This window comes from Cydia pomonella, unplaced genomic scaffold (genome assembly GCF_033807575.1).
Source record: "Cydia pomonella isolate Wapato2018A unplaced genomic scaffold, ilCydPomo1 PGA_scaffold_191, whole genome shotgun sequence".
In the NCBI taxonomy this organism is placed as follows: Eukaryota; Metazoa; Arthropoda; class Insecta; order Lepidoptera; family Tortricidae; genus Cydia; species Cydia pomonella.
In genome coordinates this window covers 85,233-102,696 of record NW_026907831.1, presented here as the reverse complement: position 1 = coordinate 102,696, position 17,464 = coordinate 85,233, and the positions used below count along the sequence as shown (strand labels likewise).

General features: G+C 39.9%; 2 protein-coding genes across 3 annotated transcripts in view; both read right to left on the bottom strand.

The window, feature by feature from the left end:
* Positions 1-3,569: 3,569 nt before the first annotated feature.
* LOC133533657 (uncharacterized) lies at positions 3,570-4,651 on the bottom strand. Its single transcript, XM_061872684.1, has 2 exons — positions 4,647-4,651; positions 3,570-4,566 (listed from the first exon to the last, which is right to left on the bottom strand). Exons 1-2 carry the CDS (start codon positions 4,649-4,651, stop codon positions 3,570-3,572), a joined length of 1,002 nt encoding a protein of 333 aa, XP_061728668.1.
* The window catches only part of LOC133533658 (protein turtle), a 51,500-nt gene continuing 38,462 nt past the window's right edge, over positions 4,427-17,464 (bottom strand). The window contains exons 14-17 of one of the 2 annotated variants that reach the window (XM_061872686.1): positions 16,361-16,546; positions 8,149-8,376; positions 5,165-5,251; positions 4,427-4,566 (exon numbers count right to left, since the gene is read on the bottom strand). In XM_061872686.1, the coding sequence (XP_061728670.1) occupies positions 5,220-5,251; positions 8,149-8,376; positions 16,361-16,546 (446 nt within the window). In that variant the 3' untranslated portion in view covers positions 4,427-4,566; positions 5,165-5,219. Of the gene's footprint in view, positions 4,567-5,056; positions 5,252-8,148; positions 8,377-16,360; positions 16,547-17,464 lie in introns of both variants that reach the window. The other variant, XM_061872685.1, reaches the window with a different exon arrangement.

The window sequence follows — 17,464 nt, the reverse complement described above, 5'->3', positions numbered from 1 at the left end:
CTGGGCGGGGCGCCTAACCAAGACGACAACTGTATAGCGACAAACGCCATCACATGACTGTTTCCATACATTATTTAATTCGATTGACATTTTTTACGATCGACTAAGCTCCCAGAGGGCCTAACCAATAACGCTTTGCGCCGTAGCGTACGAAACGTTAATGTCTCACTGTCGCACTTATATGGGAGAGTGATAGAGATTACCGTTTGGTTAGCTACGGCGCAAACGATTGGCATCTTGGTTAGGCCCCCAGGGCGCGTTGCCAACGTGCCAATCGTTAACGCTCCGACGCAACTGTCACTGTCCTACTAATATGAAAGAATGAGAGAGATGACTATGCTACGCTACGGAGGGTTAACGATTGGCACGTTGGCTACGCGCCCAGGTGATGAAAGGATTAGTGGAGGTGTTGATCTTAGGAATGAATAAATGATACAAAAATTTAATTATAGCAACGTTATTGTATTTTTTATTTTTGAATTGAATCCTTTTTGTGCTTACACAGTAAACACATGATCTCAACACTTACGAACTAAAAATATTCTAAAACGAAAATAATGGTTATTTCGATCGACTTATAAAAAGGTGGCTTGTGCAAGTAGATGTTTCCACTCGTTCGTATTCGTATTGTGGTTTGTTGGAGTATACCTATCTTAATTGCGTGCTGTTGGAATGATATTTTGAATAATAGAGTATTATTTATCATGTATTGTGCTGAGATATCGTGCAAATGCCTTAATTCTTTATTTATTTACGTTTGGGGTGCCCCTCTTTTCTCCGCGTTACATTTCGCCAATGTGCACGCATATTACTGTCATTATATAAACCGATATATACGATTTAGATATATTAGTCTAATATATTGCTATCTTTTTCAATTTAGTCTATAGAAATATCGAATGACTTTAGTTTATGCTTCGAAATACTACCTCGTGACATCGCTATACGTTTTTAAGAAAAATAATATTAGGTAAGTCTTAAAGTTGTGTGCTCTGCGTTTAAATAGATAACTTTAGTGCCCCAACAGCGGTACCTAGAGATAACACCTGTCGTTAGCGGTAGTTAACATTTGACTACCTATACATAATGTTACACTGTACGTGTAGTAGGCCTTCTCGAGAAATTAAGTAGTACAGTACGGTACACTACGTTAATATCATATTAATTGTAAACGAATTAAGGACATAATAGGGAATGGAAAAGACTAGATATCACATGGTTTTTGAGCTATATCTAGGTATATTTATTACGTGAATGTATAAGAAATAACCAAGCAATCATACATACGTCGCCGGTGAGCCGGTGACTATCGCACGCGTTATAATTGAAGTGCCAAACGCGCGAGGCAAAAACGGCTCCTTTGTTACTGTAATTTTACACTTTATTTATCTTTTTTTCCGTGTAAAATTTAGGCGAATAAAAGTCAGAGCAAGATAAAATAAACTTCTAACTACTCGAGACTGAACTGTCTATACGTGTCGTGTAAGTATACTGTATACCTAAAAGAATAACTATCATGATCGCGTGCAGTAGGTTCGTTATGCGGTAAATAATTGAATTCACGTCACATTAATCTAGGCATTGCCCAGAGTTTCGGCAACTCGAAATATTACAGCTATCCTCTCCTAGACAGTACATCGCTTAAATATCGCCGCGAACAATATGAACCTACGTCGCTCCTTAAATTCGTGCTTACATCGTGACTCAAAATATTATCAATAATATTACAGTTGGTCAGTCGAAAAAATTGAGCACTTTTTAACATATCATTAATTATTTTGATCGTGGATTAATGTAATGCACAAATTGTCGACTCTATTACTCTAAGTGTAACGCTATGGCTGGGGTTACCTATCGAACCATGTAAGAAAATAAAAAAGAACTTCTACCGAGTGTCGTTATACGTATCTTACATCCTAAATCGTCATCGGCAGTGAACTAATGATGCGTCCGTCGGCGCCGGCACGTTCGCGGCCCGCCCGGATCCGTCCCCGGCTTGGGTCCGGGTTCGGCCCGGCTCGGGTCCGGGTCCGGCCCGGCGCGGGCCCCGGACGCCGGCGCCGCATGATCCCACGAGACGCTCCATGCACGCATATACATAACTACACCTTATTGTAACTACCTATCTATTACTTTACGAGTTATTTTATTTCAATTTCTTTAAAGCGTACATTTTTATTCTTATTTATTAGGAGGTCCTTAATACGAAATTCGTATCATTAACAAAACGTCTGCATTACAAGATCTACAAAAAGAGTGCATTATGCGAAATTATAACAAAAATTCATCGATAGGAATTAACTAATAACAAACGTAACTCTAAACAGTCTTGGCTATGACTGGTCAACTATAGGTGGGATCGCTCCAGGAACCGATTAATTACGATGCCTCAGTGTATTTGTTAAGTCAGACAGGTCTGACGCCGGGATATGGAAAATATACAAATCAATTGACTGGACTCCAACACCCGGTCGTCGCCGTCGGCCTCGCGCCGACTCTCGGCCTCGCGCCGACACCGACACCCGGCCTCGCGGGCTCTCCGCGTCCTCAGACAGAACCTTACCGTATAAATAAATAAGTGTACAAGATATAATATCTACTTATGTTTTTTTACATATGTACAGAGTTTAAAAATTATATAACGTAGGTACATAAATAATATAATCAATAAATTTGTACTTGAAATAATTATAAATTTGAGAATACGAAACATAGTTTAATTTGAAACTTTTGAACGTTACGACTAAAAACCTACTTAAAATTACTTTGTTCATATTTTATAAATGAGCGAGCGCGGCCGCTCGCCGGGGGGCCGCGACCGCGCTCGCTCGCATATACAACGTTATCTATCCTTAGTTACAATAATAACTACAATATAATGTTGGTATGAGCGGCGTCGTGGATGCTACCCGCCCATACCTAAAGCGTTTAGGCGGACGCTGCGCGCCCCGCGCGCCCGATATGGCACGTGTGGTACGCGCCCACGAGATAGGTTTCCCATTGTGAGCCTATGTAATTTTCGTATAATTTTAAAATCTCAGAAATCTTAAGGTTTTCATTTAGTATTTTCAGAAAGTAAAAACATGTCCACAGATATGAGATTTTTAATTGTAAGTCGTAAGAAAAGTAATTGACGATTCGTTTTGATAAAGGCGGGCGAGCGGGGCGGACGCAAAGCGCCACGGCATCCACTTTCTACATATGTACTTTAATTATAGCAGTCATTTGCTTCGAGAGACTGGAGTCATCGTTCCCTAAGAGCTATGTTAGACATCTAGGGCCCCGCGCACGCGCCGGGGCCGAGGTGGGATCTTTACTCTATGTAATAATACGAACGTATCAAATCATAACCCGGAATGCCCCTCGATCGAGTAAAACTCGGGCCTCGACTACATTCGAGGCGATAATTGTCGGAAGAATCGTGATTGTGCCCATTCTTTCTATATATCCGGCTCGACGTCCGAGTCGAAAAAGGAAGTATCTACGTAGCTCATCTAAGCGTCACGAACGAGCCGAGGGACTCGCGGCCGGTCGGCGTCCCGGGCGAACGGGACCGAAGATGTTCCGGGTCAGCACACGCTCTCGGCCGGCGCCGGCGCCAGCGTGGCGAGCGGCGCCAGCGGGGACAGCGGCGCCAGCGGGGACAGCGGGGACAGCGGGTACACCGCCAGCGGCGACACGGGCGGCTCGGGCGAGCGGCGCCGCAGCGCCTGCCGCTTGCGGAACTCCAGGAACTCCTCCTTCATGGCGCGCACCCGCGCCTCCACGTCGTCGCGCGCGCGCGGCCGCCGCTCCGGCGTGGACGGCGTCGGCGTGCGCGTGGCGCGGTCCCACTCGTAGTGCACGTCCACCGAGCCCGCGTCCGCCGCCGAGCCCGGGCGCGGCGCCGGCGCCGGCGGCGGCGGCCGGTACGGCGGCGGCCGCCACTCGGCCAGGCTGCCGGCGCGGCTGCTGCGGTTGTGCGCGGACGACGACGCGTTCTTGCTGCCGAAGCCGCTGGACGAGGAGCGGCTCTCGGGCGAGGCCTCGTGCGGGGGCGGCGGCGGCGGCTCGGCGGGCGCGCGAGGCCGGTGGCGGCGCGCGGCGGGCCCGGGCCGCCAGCCTGTCGCCGTCGCCGCCCCCGCCACGCCCGCCGGGCGCGCGCGCGGCCGGAACGGAGACGGCGGCGTCGGGAACGAGCCCTCGGCGGAGCTCGGGAAAGGCACGGAGCTGAGGTCCGAGATGTGGAGCGGCGACCAGGGGGTCCACGCGGCCGCCCACGTGGGCCAGGGCGGCCACGGCGGCCAGGGCGGCCAGGGGGCGGGCGAGGAGGCGCGGAACAGCGGCGGCGCGGCGGCGGGCTGCAGCGGCGCGCGCAGGCGCGGCAGGAAGCCGCCGTCGTCGGAGGAGGAGGGCGCGAGCGAGGGGGAGGGGGACGGGGAGGGGCCGGGGGAGGGCGGGGGCAGGGAGCCGAGCGACGGCGCCCAGTAGCCGCGCGACCCGCGCCCGCAGCGCGACGCGGGCCACACCCAGTTGGCCGTCAGCCGCAAACACTGCACTAAACTCGATATTCCGCGTTCACTAAATCTGTAATCCACATAATTTTATCTTTTATAAAAGTGCCTTCTGCAGTTGTCGTGATCTATGTCTAGATATAGAGTTTTAACCTCATAGCAAAGCTTACGCTTCAGTAAATAATGTATCTTAGATTTAAACGGTCCGTAAAACACCGTTCGATTGACCCATTGAATACCACGCCCTGTGTTGGCCGAACGTTAATTAGAATTGACCATCAACCATTTATGGTTTAATTACGGTTTAATTTTTAATGGTTGATGTCAATTCTAATTAACGTCCGGCCAACACTGGCCACGCCTACCTATAGTGTGCGCCGGGTCATCATGAACCTTATCGGAATGCAAGAAGGTTGATTTTGGGCTGTAGCCGCGCGCGTCAAAAGTTTAAAAGATGTCGTATTGAAGCGAGCGCTTGAAACCTGTCTATATCCAGACATAAACCTTAAACTTGTAAAAATTTGCACAATTCATTTTCATTTAGGTAAGTAATTGTTACCAACCTGACTTCCTATTTCGAGTTAGAGCAGCAGAAAAAAAACACAAGCTTTCAGTTAGATATGTAATAGTATTTATTACACAAACCATGATAGCATTTAATTAATACTCACTTCTTAAAAGGCACTTGAGTGCTGTCATGGGCTCGCAGATCCGTGAGCCGCGCCGCTACCATGTTGTATGCTGTAAGCGGATGATTTCTGAACGTTAACGTAGCGTCATCGTCCCGTCACGCGCCCGTATCGGACCGGCCCCGCCACCTCACGACACCACCATATTGTCAACGTGAAAGCTAGACACCGATATGAGAGTTCGTAGCTACCTGACACCACAGCCATGAACGTTGGTGCTAAACACGATGCGTCTCTACAATGCATTTTCGCTACATACGGGTAAAACTTTATCCCGAATGTGTTAACCTTTCAACGCCCTGTGTCAATAAACGGCCAAGCCACATATTTTGACTTTGACTGATTACTTTTTGACAGTGCGAGCCTTATGGTTTCGTCTTTGGAACATTTTACATGAAAATGTTTTTGATGGGATTTCACTTCTTTTTGTAAGTTTCTTATGACATTCTTCTATCCCCTAATTTAAAAGGAGGTGATTTACTATTAAATATCCCTAAATACGTATAGGGGGGAATCTTTTACGCAATCTGCTTTTTCTTTTAATTCTCCATACAAACTTCAACCCCTTTTCTCCCCATAACGTCCTTTTCCTCTCATAGGGGCTAAAAACTTCAAGTTTTTGATTTTTTATGCTGTTTGTGTACTAAGACTTCAGGAAGTACTCTAAGGGTTTTGATGATTATCACTGAGTGAGTGAGTCAGTGACGAAATTAGGGGTTTTTAGATATGTATAAGATCTATAAAGTATGAGAGCTATGCAATTGAATTTTTTTTATGATTAAATATTCCACTATTATATCGATATTATGAGGGTAGTGCCCTTGCGGTTCGCTATGCTCGTCACTACCGTGCCCCCAGATATACGGTGACGGTGAGATCTCACTTTATCGAATATTTATCGTGGATATTGTCAGGGAAACTCGTAAACCTTCATATCAGTGCGATGATACCCATATTAATGGAAAGCGGCATGACATACTGGTTAGTAATAGTTTATGATTTTTAACCACTAACCACAATCAGTGACCTATTTCATGTAGATTATATTTATTCTGTGTTAGATAATATCTATTTAAACCTTCAAGTAAATAATATCAAAAAAGATCGGCAACTCGGTCTACATGTATGAGTTTATTCGTCAGTCAAATAATATTTTTCATGAAATAGGTCCCTGAAATGACAACCGGCAGGTTTTTCGTTTTAGTGCTGTAGTCAAATAAATGGAAATAATTAAACATGTGAAGATGAAATTGGTGAAAATTGTGCTGAATTAGACAAATAGGCAAAGGAAAAGGCAAAATTAATAGACAAGACTGAGGCGCGAGTCCCGAGGGCCTACCGCGAATCACGTTCGACGTGTTGCCTCCCAGTCACACTTACGTACGAATTTACGAGTGCGACAAAGAGGCAACACGTCGAACGTGGTTCGCGGTAGGCCCTCTGTTTCCGTGCATGAACTCAAATCTCATAAAATAATAGTACATTACTATAGAGGACGGGAAACGAAGGGTTGCAGGCCAAGTTGATATAGACGGCCGAGAGTAGCGTCGACGGATAGGGATACGCGGCCGGCAACCCCGTTTCTCGCCGAGATTTGTATAGTGCTTTTCTCAAACTTGCAATGAAATAATAATAAAAAAAATAGGATAGGTAGGTGATAGGTTATTCAGTGTGTCGGGTATCAAAGGGGAACAAAAATATGAATATTTTTGCGCTACGGCGCACGGTTTAGGAGATACAGCCCTATAAAGATTTCTGCATGACTGAAAAAAAACTTTATAGGGCTGTATCTCCTAAACCGTGCGTCGTAGCGCAAAAATAATCAAATTTTCGTTCCCCTTTGAAACATCGAAATAATATTTAGCACACATAATAAAAGAAAAAAATACAAAAAAGACTTTTGCTTATAGGTTTTTTAAGGTTGAATGCCAAGACGTGCCATAATTTGACGTTTAAAAACAAAAGAAGGTTGCTTTACAGGCCTAGGTGTGTAAGGCTGTATGAAATTCCTCTACATATCATCTTCACTCATCGCACCTGATATGTGGTATTTCTGGACCTAATTTGAAGTAAGTCATGTCAACATTTCATTACAAGTTTGAGAAAAAGGATATTATTATGTCTTTGGAAACAGTAACTTATGTATTCATGTTAATAATTATTATTTGCATACAAAGTAGCAAACATATTTTTTAAAGAAATAAAAAATGGAAAAGATGATGCTTTCATCATATTTTCTTATTTATTTATATCATATATTATTCATTTATTTATACTGTTCATAGGTAAATAATGTGTGCTACCAAGTATTTAACATACAAAAAACGGTTGGATATTGCCTATGTGCATAGCTTTAGCGCCATCCATGATTAATAAATGAAATCTGATGCTTTGCACACATTCAATAACAATTCTTTTAAATCATTAGAACAGGCCAACTCAAAGCATGCGATGCTGATGTCGATAAAATCACCAAAATGATGAAAAAATACCCAAAATGTAGATTAGACAGTGGCAGCATGCGTGTAATGTTCCATGGTATGCACACGATGCTTCACCGACAATATGGTTAGTTAGTGATCGCAGTCTCTTACTTTCCACGTAGGCGAGACTGCTCTTACGCGTATTGGCTCTCCCTCGCACTTGGTTTTATTTAATTTGAAACTTGAAAATAGGTACATATATGGGTTCGAATTATGTCATCAGGTTTCATTCCCTGACTTTAAATATTCAAATAACCTATTTTTAATTTAAATGAAGATCTGACCACGCGTACAATCCAGATGGCCTACCGCGAACCACGTTCGACGTGTTGCCTCCCTGACCTCCCTGTCACACTTACGTACAAATGTATAAGTGCGATAGAGAGCCAACACGTTCAACGTGTTTCGCGGTAGGTCCTCAGGTTCCAAGTTGAAGTGCGAGAGAGTCCGCGCGTGGCGGGGCCGGCGGCGGCCGCGGCTCACCTTTCTCCTGCTTGCGTCGCTTGCGCTTGTTGCAGATCTTCACCGCGCACACCGACAGGATGATGGCCACGATGAAGAACAGGATACCACCCACCACCCCCGCCGTGATGGCCTTGTGCTTCACGCGGGCTGGGACTGGGAACTTCACCTCTTCGGAGCTTTCGAAGCTGGATGCCGAGTTGGCTAGCACGCGGAAGTAATATGTGCGTCCGCCCACTAGGTTTTTCACTGGAAAAAAGACGACTAGGTTAAGGCGCGGTGTATAGTAAAATGCGCTATTTTTAAATCGATATTTACAGGCTTGTACAAGGATTTCATCGATTATTTTCTAGTATGTATAACTTCAGTCTTTGAACTAGCCGTATGCTTGTCAGAAACACGATGGCTCATCTTTTTCTCGATAGATTTTTGCTTTGAAAATTTGCTTAAAACTGTATTTATTTCGATATTTTAGAAGTACTATGATGAATATCAATATGAAATTTACTTCATTCAATAGCTTTTAAGTAACTCTAACATTTTGCTTGTCAGTTTATCGATGCGTTAAATTTTTCATTCATAATTATGAATTCAACATTTTGTCTACTAAACGTTACCCTGCGCGGCAATACCGTCAGTACGCCAGTACGCCCGTGACCACTGTCAGCGTCGGACCTGTGCTAGTTTAGCGGACGTTACATAAAATGGATAATCACACTATAAATACACAAATATGTTATACACACAATGTTTTCATCACACTTACGAAGAAAAACTAAAGTTTAAGCTACTTGATTCCTAAATACGGTGACATTTCAGATATCCGTCCGTCATATTATGTTTTTTGACAAGTTTTACACACGCATCATCCGGCATTCAGCCACGATTAACCAAAGGGTGAAATGGTGCCTTGCACCCGAGTTAAACACTCTACTTTTCATTTTTAATACGAGGAAGGTAAAATACATGTACATTTTAAAAAACACTGCTAAGTATAAAATTCAGTAGTACTTATTTCGTGAGGGGTACCTACTTTTAATTATCAATTTAGGTAAAATAATATTTTAAATGGCTATTACAGTAATAATCAAATTGAATACCTATTTTTAAACGTAAACAAATAAAATTAATCCGCTTGTTTAATTTATATAAGTCATTATATTGGAACAGCTTCATTTTTAACACATACAGGATGCAGGAGATATACTGGATTTAAATATGTGGGATTTAAATAGTGCTTAGTGAAAGGTACCATTTCACGTTTTTGTGGAAGTGCTCAAATGGCTGTAATAGTTTATGTTATAAGTGTTGAATTTGTTTGGTATTTCTGGTTTATTAACTTTCATATGGTACACTTAACACTTTATTTACAACATTTATCAACTATTTTATTTTGTAAGGTGAGCAGGAGTGATATTTACCCTTCAAATTCCATTCAAAATGTTGCAAGTACTCGGTTCGGAAGTTCGTATATATTTGTACCTCTCGCCAATATTTTTATTTCACTGGTTAATTATTCTGTAAATTCAAGAATGTCACTAAATTCCATTTTTGATAATGTTAAACATAAAGTCCTTTGTAAAAGTTTGGTATAATACTTTTATACCATGCTATTTCTGTTTTGTATGAAATGAAAACTGGTGACATTATATTTCTTTTTTCAAGTATAAATTTCGATGACACTCTGCCGTCAATTTCAGGTCTCAGCCAATTTTACCTTCTTCTTTAAAACCTTGGACCTTGTTATATCTTTGTGATATGCTTTTACTATTTTTCCTGCCAATACAAAATATAAGTGGAAAAATCGATCGAAAGTTTCGCAAAATATATTTTCTTCATTTTTGCATTAGAGTGCTTATGTGTAATATGTATATATTAAAATAGTTTATTTTGAAATAAATCACTAGTCAAGGCCTATAGTATATCCCTTCAAGTGGCAGAAGCCAAAACGTAAAAAGTAGTCACGTGGCGGGGCCCCGTCGGGTGTTCAGCGCGGATTTAGAGAATATTACAAATTCAACTATTTAAGCTTATCTATGTATAAAAGTATACGTTGAAGCATATATCGTTAGAATAAGAACTAAATACGCTATTCGAATAGAACAATTCAATTATTGTCTTCTTCTTCTTGGTCCCTCAATGCTGAGGATCGTGACATCATGTCCTTCTGTTGAAGTTGTCCTTGTTGTTGTTTAATTATTGTAATGTTTATGCATTTCGCCACATTTTTTTTTTTTACTTTTTGTATGTTTTTAAACATATTAAGTTCATGTTCTTGGAAAATTTATGGATTAATATAAATTGGTACATTTTTTTTATACGTAAAAATTAGTCTATTCAAATGGTACCTTGTGACTTTGATATCTGTCAAGAAGGTAGTCTAGACTAGGTCCAAAAGTGGCGACTGGCGACATAGCCATCAAAAAGGCGTTATGCACTAAAACACAACGAAAAATATATTTTTTAATTGGTATTAACTCTGAAACTAGGCGAATTAAAAAAGTTTATATGACATTTTTGCCTCTAAATACGACCCGGAATATACTGTTAAAATCTTTCCGTTTCCTCGAGGGTACCGTGTATTTACAAAATTCGATCCCGGATGAACGGTCCTTAGCAACCAAGCGTTAACAAGCGTGTGTATGTATGTTTTCCTTGTCTAACTTGCTAGCTACTTTTGGGCGCTAGAAGAGCGTAAATATACTTCAAAGCCTTTAATTTTGCCACTAAATATGGCAACACCTCACTAACCACCCTCTGTTGGCCGACAGCTTTCTGGCTATCGCATCGACCCGTGAGTGGTGGGCCACCACTTGAAGGGATAAATAACATAGTTGACGATAAAATAATTTTGTTCATCGGAAAGTTTTGTATGTTAATTAACTTAACGGAACAGGTCTTAACTGTACTTCTTTCCAAAGGAAAATAATACTCATTGAGACAATTCTAACAACCTCAAACGCAATTTGGTTGCGATATTTTGACACAGAGTTCCTATGGCCACCTCCTCTCTCATGCATCAGATCAGCTCGATGGTACCATAATATTTCATTGTCACCCTACTTACATATGTATGCAGATTTTCAACTTCATCTGAAACCTCAGTGGGTCAAATATACTTGTAATATTTGATTACAGACAGAGTAGACAGACAACAGACTGATTCTTTATTAGACATTAATTAAAGTCAGTCAATTATACTCATTACTATATAACTTCGAAGTAGTAGTAGTATTATAAGTGCATTTTTGCCATTATAAACTTTTACAGCAGTTTTCTCGACTTTTGCATTTAAAATTTATAATCGTCTTCATTGTCGTCAATTCTAAAAATAATATAGAAATAGTCGTTACAGTTAGAGTCTTGGTCCTTTTTTGAGAAGATAGCATAATTTATCTACTTTTTGGAGCTACACATATGCTTGTGCATACCTTATGCTTATGTTTTCAGTTATCTCAATACCAGCAAAAACATGCTACCTTTTTACGTTCACTTCCACAAATTACTTAGCTTTGCTAGTATTCTTCCTTTTTTCACTACTTGCCCGAAATTTACTTCTATTGCATTTTTAAGGTCAACTAAGTTTTGAATAGGTATCTATATATGATTTAAAGCAGACAGTTGTAACTTTTGTCTGAATTAGTAAGTAATATTATTTCGACACAAAACGATTTGGTATCATTTTACTAGGTTCTCAATTTGCCGCGGTATACTCTAGTATTATATAGAATTATCAAATTATAATTTCATTAAGTTTAAATCATAATCAATATAAATTTCCGGAAAAGATCCCAGAACTAACAAACCAGAATACGGATGGCGTCAGAATAAGGACGTAGGCTTGCTGCGAGCGCGGCGCGCGGGGAGCCCGCCTGCCTGCTTTACCACTTCGTCTGCTTCACCCCCTCAAAAACCTAAAATCTGTCTATAAGAGCGCCTTAAGAAAGGAGTTCAATATAATCATTCAATCAATTCGCGATAAACTCAATGTTTCGTTCTGTCAGAAATTACGGAGATTGTATCTATAAAAGAAAATCGGTTCCTTAACTATGGAAACATAACGTCAATTATGCCAAAACTTTTAGTCGTGATAGGTACAAAACGGTTTAAGAGGAATTCCTAGTTGCGATTTTTCCATACAAACGCTCTCGACTGATTCCTCCCTGGATTTTCAACCTAGAGCAGTGATTTTTTCAAATAAGATCAATATCATCAATATCTGTGCCGCTATGTTTTGCTTTTTTGGATTATTTTATTTTGAAGAAAGATACAGCGCCTCGAAAATCGCAATAACGGCTCAATTGAATTGGCTGTAAAAAAAGGCACAGTATACAAATATGACAAAAAATATCCAAAAAATCAAAACATAGCGGCATAGATTATTTCTTCCTCTTGCAATTTCCAAAATTTCATAATGATTAGTTGCGTTTTGGAGGAGGAAACAGTCGAGAGCGAAACCTCGATTTTTGAGTTTTTTGCGAGTGAATTTCGGTCCGAGCTGCAGTTGTCCTTATCGCACGAATTGGAGGCGGAGACAGTTTCTAAATATACGTACACAGAAGGGATAGTGATGGGCATAACATCCTTATTAGGGATTGCAGAACCGGTACTGTTTTAAAGAACCGGGATTTCTCGGTACTTTCGGAACTGGTCTAATTATTTCATTATTTTAAATAAAACGACAGCATTTTGCGATTTGACCACCTTTCATATTATAATTTAATAATCACATTTTCTTTTATTACGTAGTAGGCAATTTTTTTTAGAAATATAGTATTTTACATTGCTCACACTTGTGCGTCACAAGTAAAAGATAACTACTTTGATGTTTGCCACTAGATAGCAAATTTAATGAAATTACATTGACGAGGGGATTTATATATAAGTATCGCAGTCGTATTGTATAATCCGCCGTATTACATTACGGCTAGCCGATATCAAAATAAGGGCCATTTTGAAATGCGGCGGTTCAACGATTAAGGTATGTTGGGATAATACCGGATGTGGGCGAAGAACGTAGCAAATTCATTTCTCCCTAATTTGGCTTTATTTTTTAATCTTGGCAACATTGTGTAAGACGCCATTTCATTGCCTCGACTGCCAGTGTCCCAGCGCCACTCAGGGATATCGGGGTTGTGTTTGTTTTTGTAATTGTGTTAATGTATAATTTCGTTTTAGATGTTTATTTATAAAACAATCCAATCAAAAACAGACCTAGGATTGCTGTAGACCAATATCCGATTTTGACCCTTCCAGGTAAAGATCGGAAAGAAACAATACGATCTTTACACATTTAAAAAACAGCAGTGTATGTCAAATTTTAAATTTTCTTCAATTTACCTACTTATTAATTATCACATTTATTGTTTTCTTGATCACACTTTCGTACCGTTATTATTATCCAGTACCAACGCGACGGTAAATCAAAAGGAAAAGATTTAGGTAGTCTATTTTGTATGAATGTGTATGTACACCTACTTACTGACAATGTCATTTTTTTAATTTCCGCTGCCCAAAGGTTGCCTGGAGATTGCGTTTTAGCGATTAGACCGCATGTTGTTTACCTGTACTTATGTTTCTGTTTTCTTTTATTGAGGTGTGTAATAAAGAGTATTTGTATTGTATAGGGATGATTCTACATGTTGAATTTTATAACAAAATCTAGTAAAATAGGTAGCAAATACGCAATTTTTAGCAATAAAATGAATATTTAAATACTATATGGAAATGATTAAAAATACAGGACCTAAAAGTTTCAAAATTTAATTTTTTTTTCAACTTTCAAAAAGGAATTAAGTAATAGTAACATACGATCAGGGGGGCAACACTTAGAAATGTAGTTAACATTAGTAAAGATGGCGGTGACTTCTATTAATGGGATCCGATAACATACTTTTGCGTAAAGCTGAAGCTGCCGATTATGCAAACTACATCACCAGATATCACTATAAGATTGACAAAATTTAAAGGCTGAATACAACATTAAGAAGGTTGCATAAACCTCGCATGTCAAGAGCAAGACTTATCTTCATTCATAATGTTGTTACCTAGCAACTGTTGTTTACTGTCAAAAAAAATTTAAACAGATATGATTGATATGAACTTATTATTCCTCTAACGAACGACGACGAAATTACCAGGAATTATCCTAACATACACTATACCTGTCCTTACTTTACCTCCGGAATATCTTGAATTCACGTCCAGTTGGATATTAAGGTCAAAGAAGAAACGCTCAGTTGAGAACTAGGCAAGTCAGTTATGAGCACATGAAAGAGTTCTAGGTCAGACTGAGACACAAGTCACAAAAGACGAAGCTAATGCAGCTTTGTACACAAAGATGAACATAGGTAAAAAAAATGAACAATTCCAAACAAAATCAGAAGCTGAAGTACTTACAACACCTAGTCTATTACTATCTTGTATACCAAATTGAAAGCAATAAACATATTCTTGCATTACTATAAAGTATGTTTTTTTTATTCCATTCTTTTTAAAACATTTCTACATAACATTAGGTCTACTTGGGTGGCTTACAATTTAGTATTTTGTTTAATATCTTGTAAACAGAAAAACTATGAAAGTTACAAGAAATAAAAAAAAACTAACTTGTATACCGCCGAAGTAGACATAATATTATGTAGTACGAAAGTACCTACACATACGGATGCATATGTAGATGTTAACGCACACATATATAGTTAGTTTCGGATACAAAATAGAGATAGCACTTCGAAATTAGTTTCCTTAAAATGCTTCAAGAGGGCTCTCTTTTCCTATATATTTTATTCAATTACTTTACCTTTTGCATACGATCCTTACATTTTATCCAAAAAAAAGATTGTATATCAACTATATATATAATTATTATTTTGACGGCAATATTTTACCGTCAAAATCGCAATTGTTAACACATTGTTTACTTATCAAATTGCCTTATGATATAAGTATCAAAGTTTGAGAGCCACAATTTTACCAAATTTTTGTATCAGGGTTAAGATCGGATACAAAAATACGAAAAATAGAACATTCGATGACAACTTTTAAATTTGTATTGTTGGCTGCAATTTATATACGTAGGAGAAGGCTAAACACCGGACCTATTCTTTGTGATAACTTATTCTCTTTCCATTTAAACCAACTTTTATTCACCATCCGATGTTACCCCTTGATGGCAAAACACTCGTTACCCTAAAAAAAGTATGTTTCATCTTTACACGTGTACAAAACTAAAACCTTTATATATTGAAGATTACCAAAATTCAGGCTGAATCTACGGTTATTATTTAACGATTTGCTCCGTACTTCAAAATTCTGACACGATCTAGAAAAAAAAATCGCGAGTTCTCTCAATTGGTCCCAAAATTGTCCGGCATTATCCCAACATACCTTACCCAGATTGTCATTGCGATACGTTCTTCAATAAGACGGCACAAGTTTAGCCCCATCGTATGATCACACCCAACTTATTGTCACGGATAGGTACGACGACCGAAGCATCTTTCTTTTTTGTAGTCTTTATCTGAATTCATTAATAGATACAGTATAATATAATAAATAAATAATCAATATAAATAAATATTATAGGACATTATTACTCAAATTGACAAGTACCACAGTAAGCTCAATAAGGCTTGTGTTGAGGGTACTTAGACAACGATATATATAATATATAAATATTTATAAATACTTAAATACACAGAAAACACCCATGACTCGGGAACAAATATCCATGCTAATCACACGAATATATGCCCTTACCAGGATTTGAGTCCGGGACCATCAGCTTCGTAGGCAGGGTCACTACCCACTAGGCCAAACTGGTCGTCAAAATAATAATTATGTGATAACATCAAAAACAACTTATGTCGGGCAGCGCAGGATGAATTCCGGCGGCCGGCGAGCCGGCAATGTCAACGGAACGGCGCGCAATGAGCGGGCGCTCGCGTCTCGCATCTGTGTGCGCGCACTCACACTTAGATAGCTCCCGCTCCCGCCCACCGCAGCGCGACAGAAACATAGCTTCAAAAATTCGAGATTTGAAAAGTTGCTCAGCTAGGAATTGCTCTTAACCATGCTCTATGTAGCTCTGGTTGCATATTGTAAACGATATAGAAGGTTAAATTTGTTTCCCAAAATTCAACGCTTCAGTTCGAAATTACTTCCCGTCCTGCTGTCCATCAGGGCAGACGTTGGGAATTTTAGTCACAAGTTGACATAACGCGAATATTACCGAGGTAGCTGGTCTCCTCAGGGCGGATCTGGCCGCGGTTGAGCGTCTTCCAGTGCGCGTCGGTGCGGTACTTGATGGTGTAGTACTGGACTAGCGACGCGCGCTCCAGCGGCGCCTGCCACGTGATCAGGAACCCGTTGTGGACTTCTGTGACTGTCAGGTTGCGGGGTGGACCCGATTTTGGACCTACACGGACAGACCATGTCAAGAGAACTGTGGTTTAATAGCATCGTATGACTCGATATCAGAATAAGTATGTTTAAAAAAAAATCGCTCCAGCTTGTCTATTTAACCTTTTTGACGCCAATGACGGTTATATCCGCACCATACGCCCAACGCCGAAGACGGATTAATACGTGACAGACCATAGAACAACATAGACCTACGTGCATATGCATAAAGATCAATTTCAGTTTTGACACTTCGGTGACATGGCGTCCGAGTGACAATTTTTGTCTTTGACACGGCGTCGAAAAGGTTAAAAAACGTGAGCACCTCATCTTATGTATAAAAATAAGGTTTAGGTTGTTCGAATTAAACAAAAAAAACGTACTCATGGTTATGTGATTGGCTGATTGCGTATGGGCAATAGGTAATAGGAAATTATCAAATTAATAACTTAACGCAACACTAGCAATAATTGTGTTACCTATAAGTGGAAACTGTTCTGGCTGTTGTATTAACTTAATTTGTTAAACTGTATGTGTAATGATATGCTGTTTGTTTCCCTTTGCAATAAAAACAAAAAAAAACTAAATTCAAATTTGATGAACGTCGTTTGAAGCGTACCTATAATTTTATTGTATTTTACTTACAGTATGTCTCCCACCACGGGGCTTTAAATGCAGGCAATTAATGCAAATCGAGATTCTACTGGCTAAATAGAACTACTTTTACCAACCCCGATATCTCGATTTTTTTTGTCTTTTCCATAGAAAACATCGACATCAAGCTGATCAGCCAAAAGGTATGAAATAGCCATTTTTTTTCCAGATTTCGGAGTTGGTCCCAAAAAAAGTAGCTCCGTATAGCGAGAAGAATCGAGTCCTGAATTTAAAGCCCCATGATGGGAGACATCCTGTATATTTTTTCTACATTTAGTAC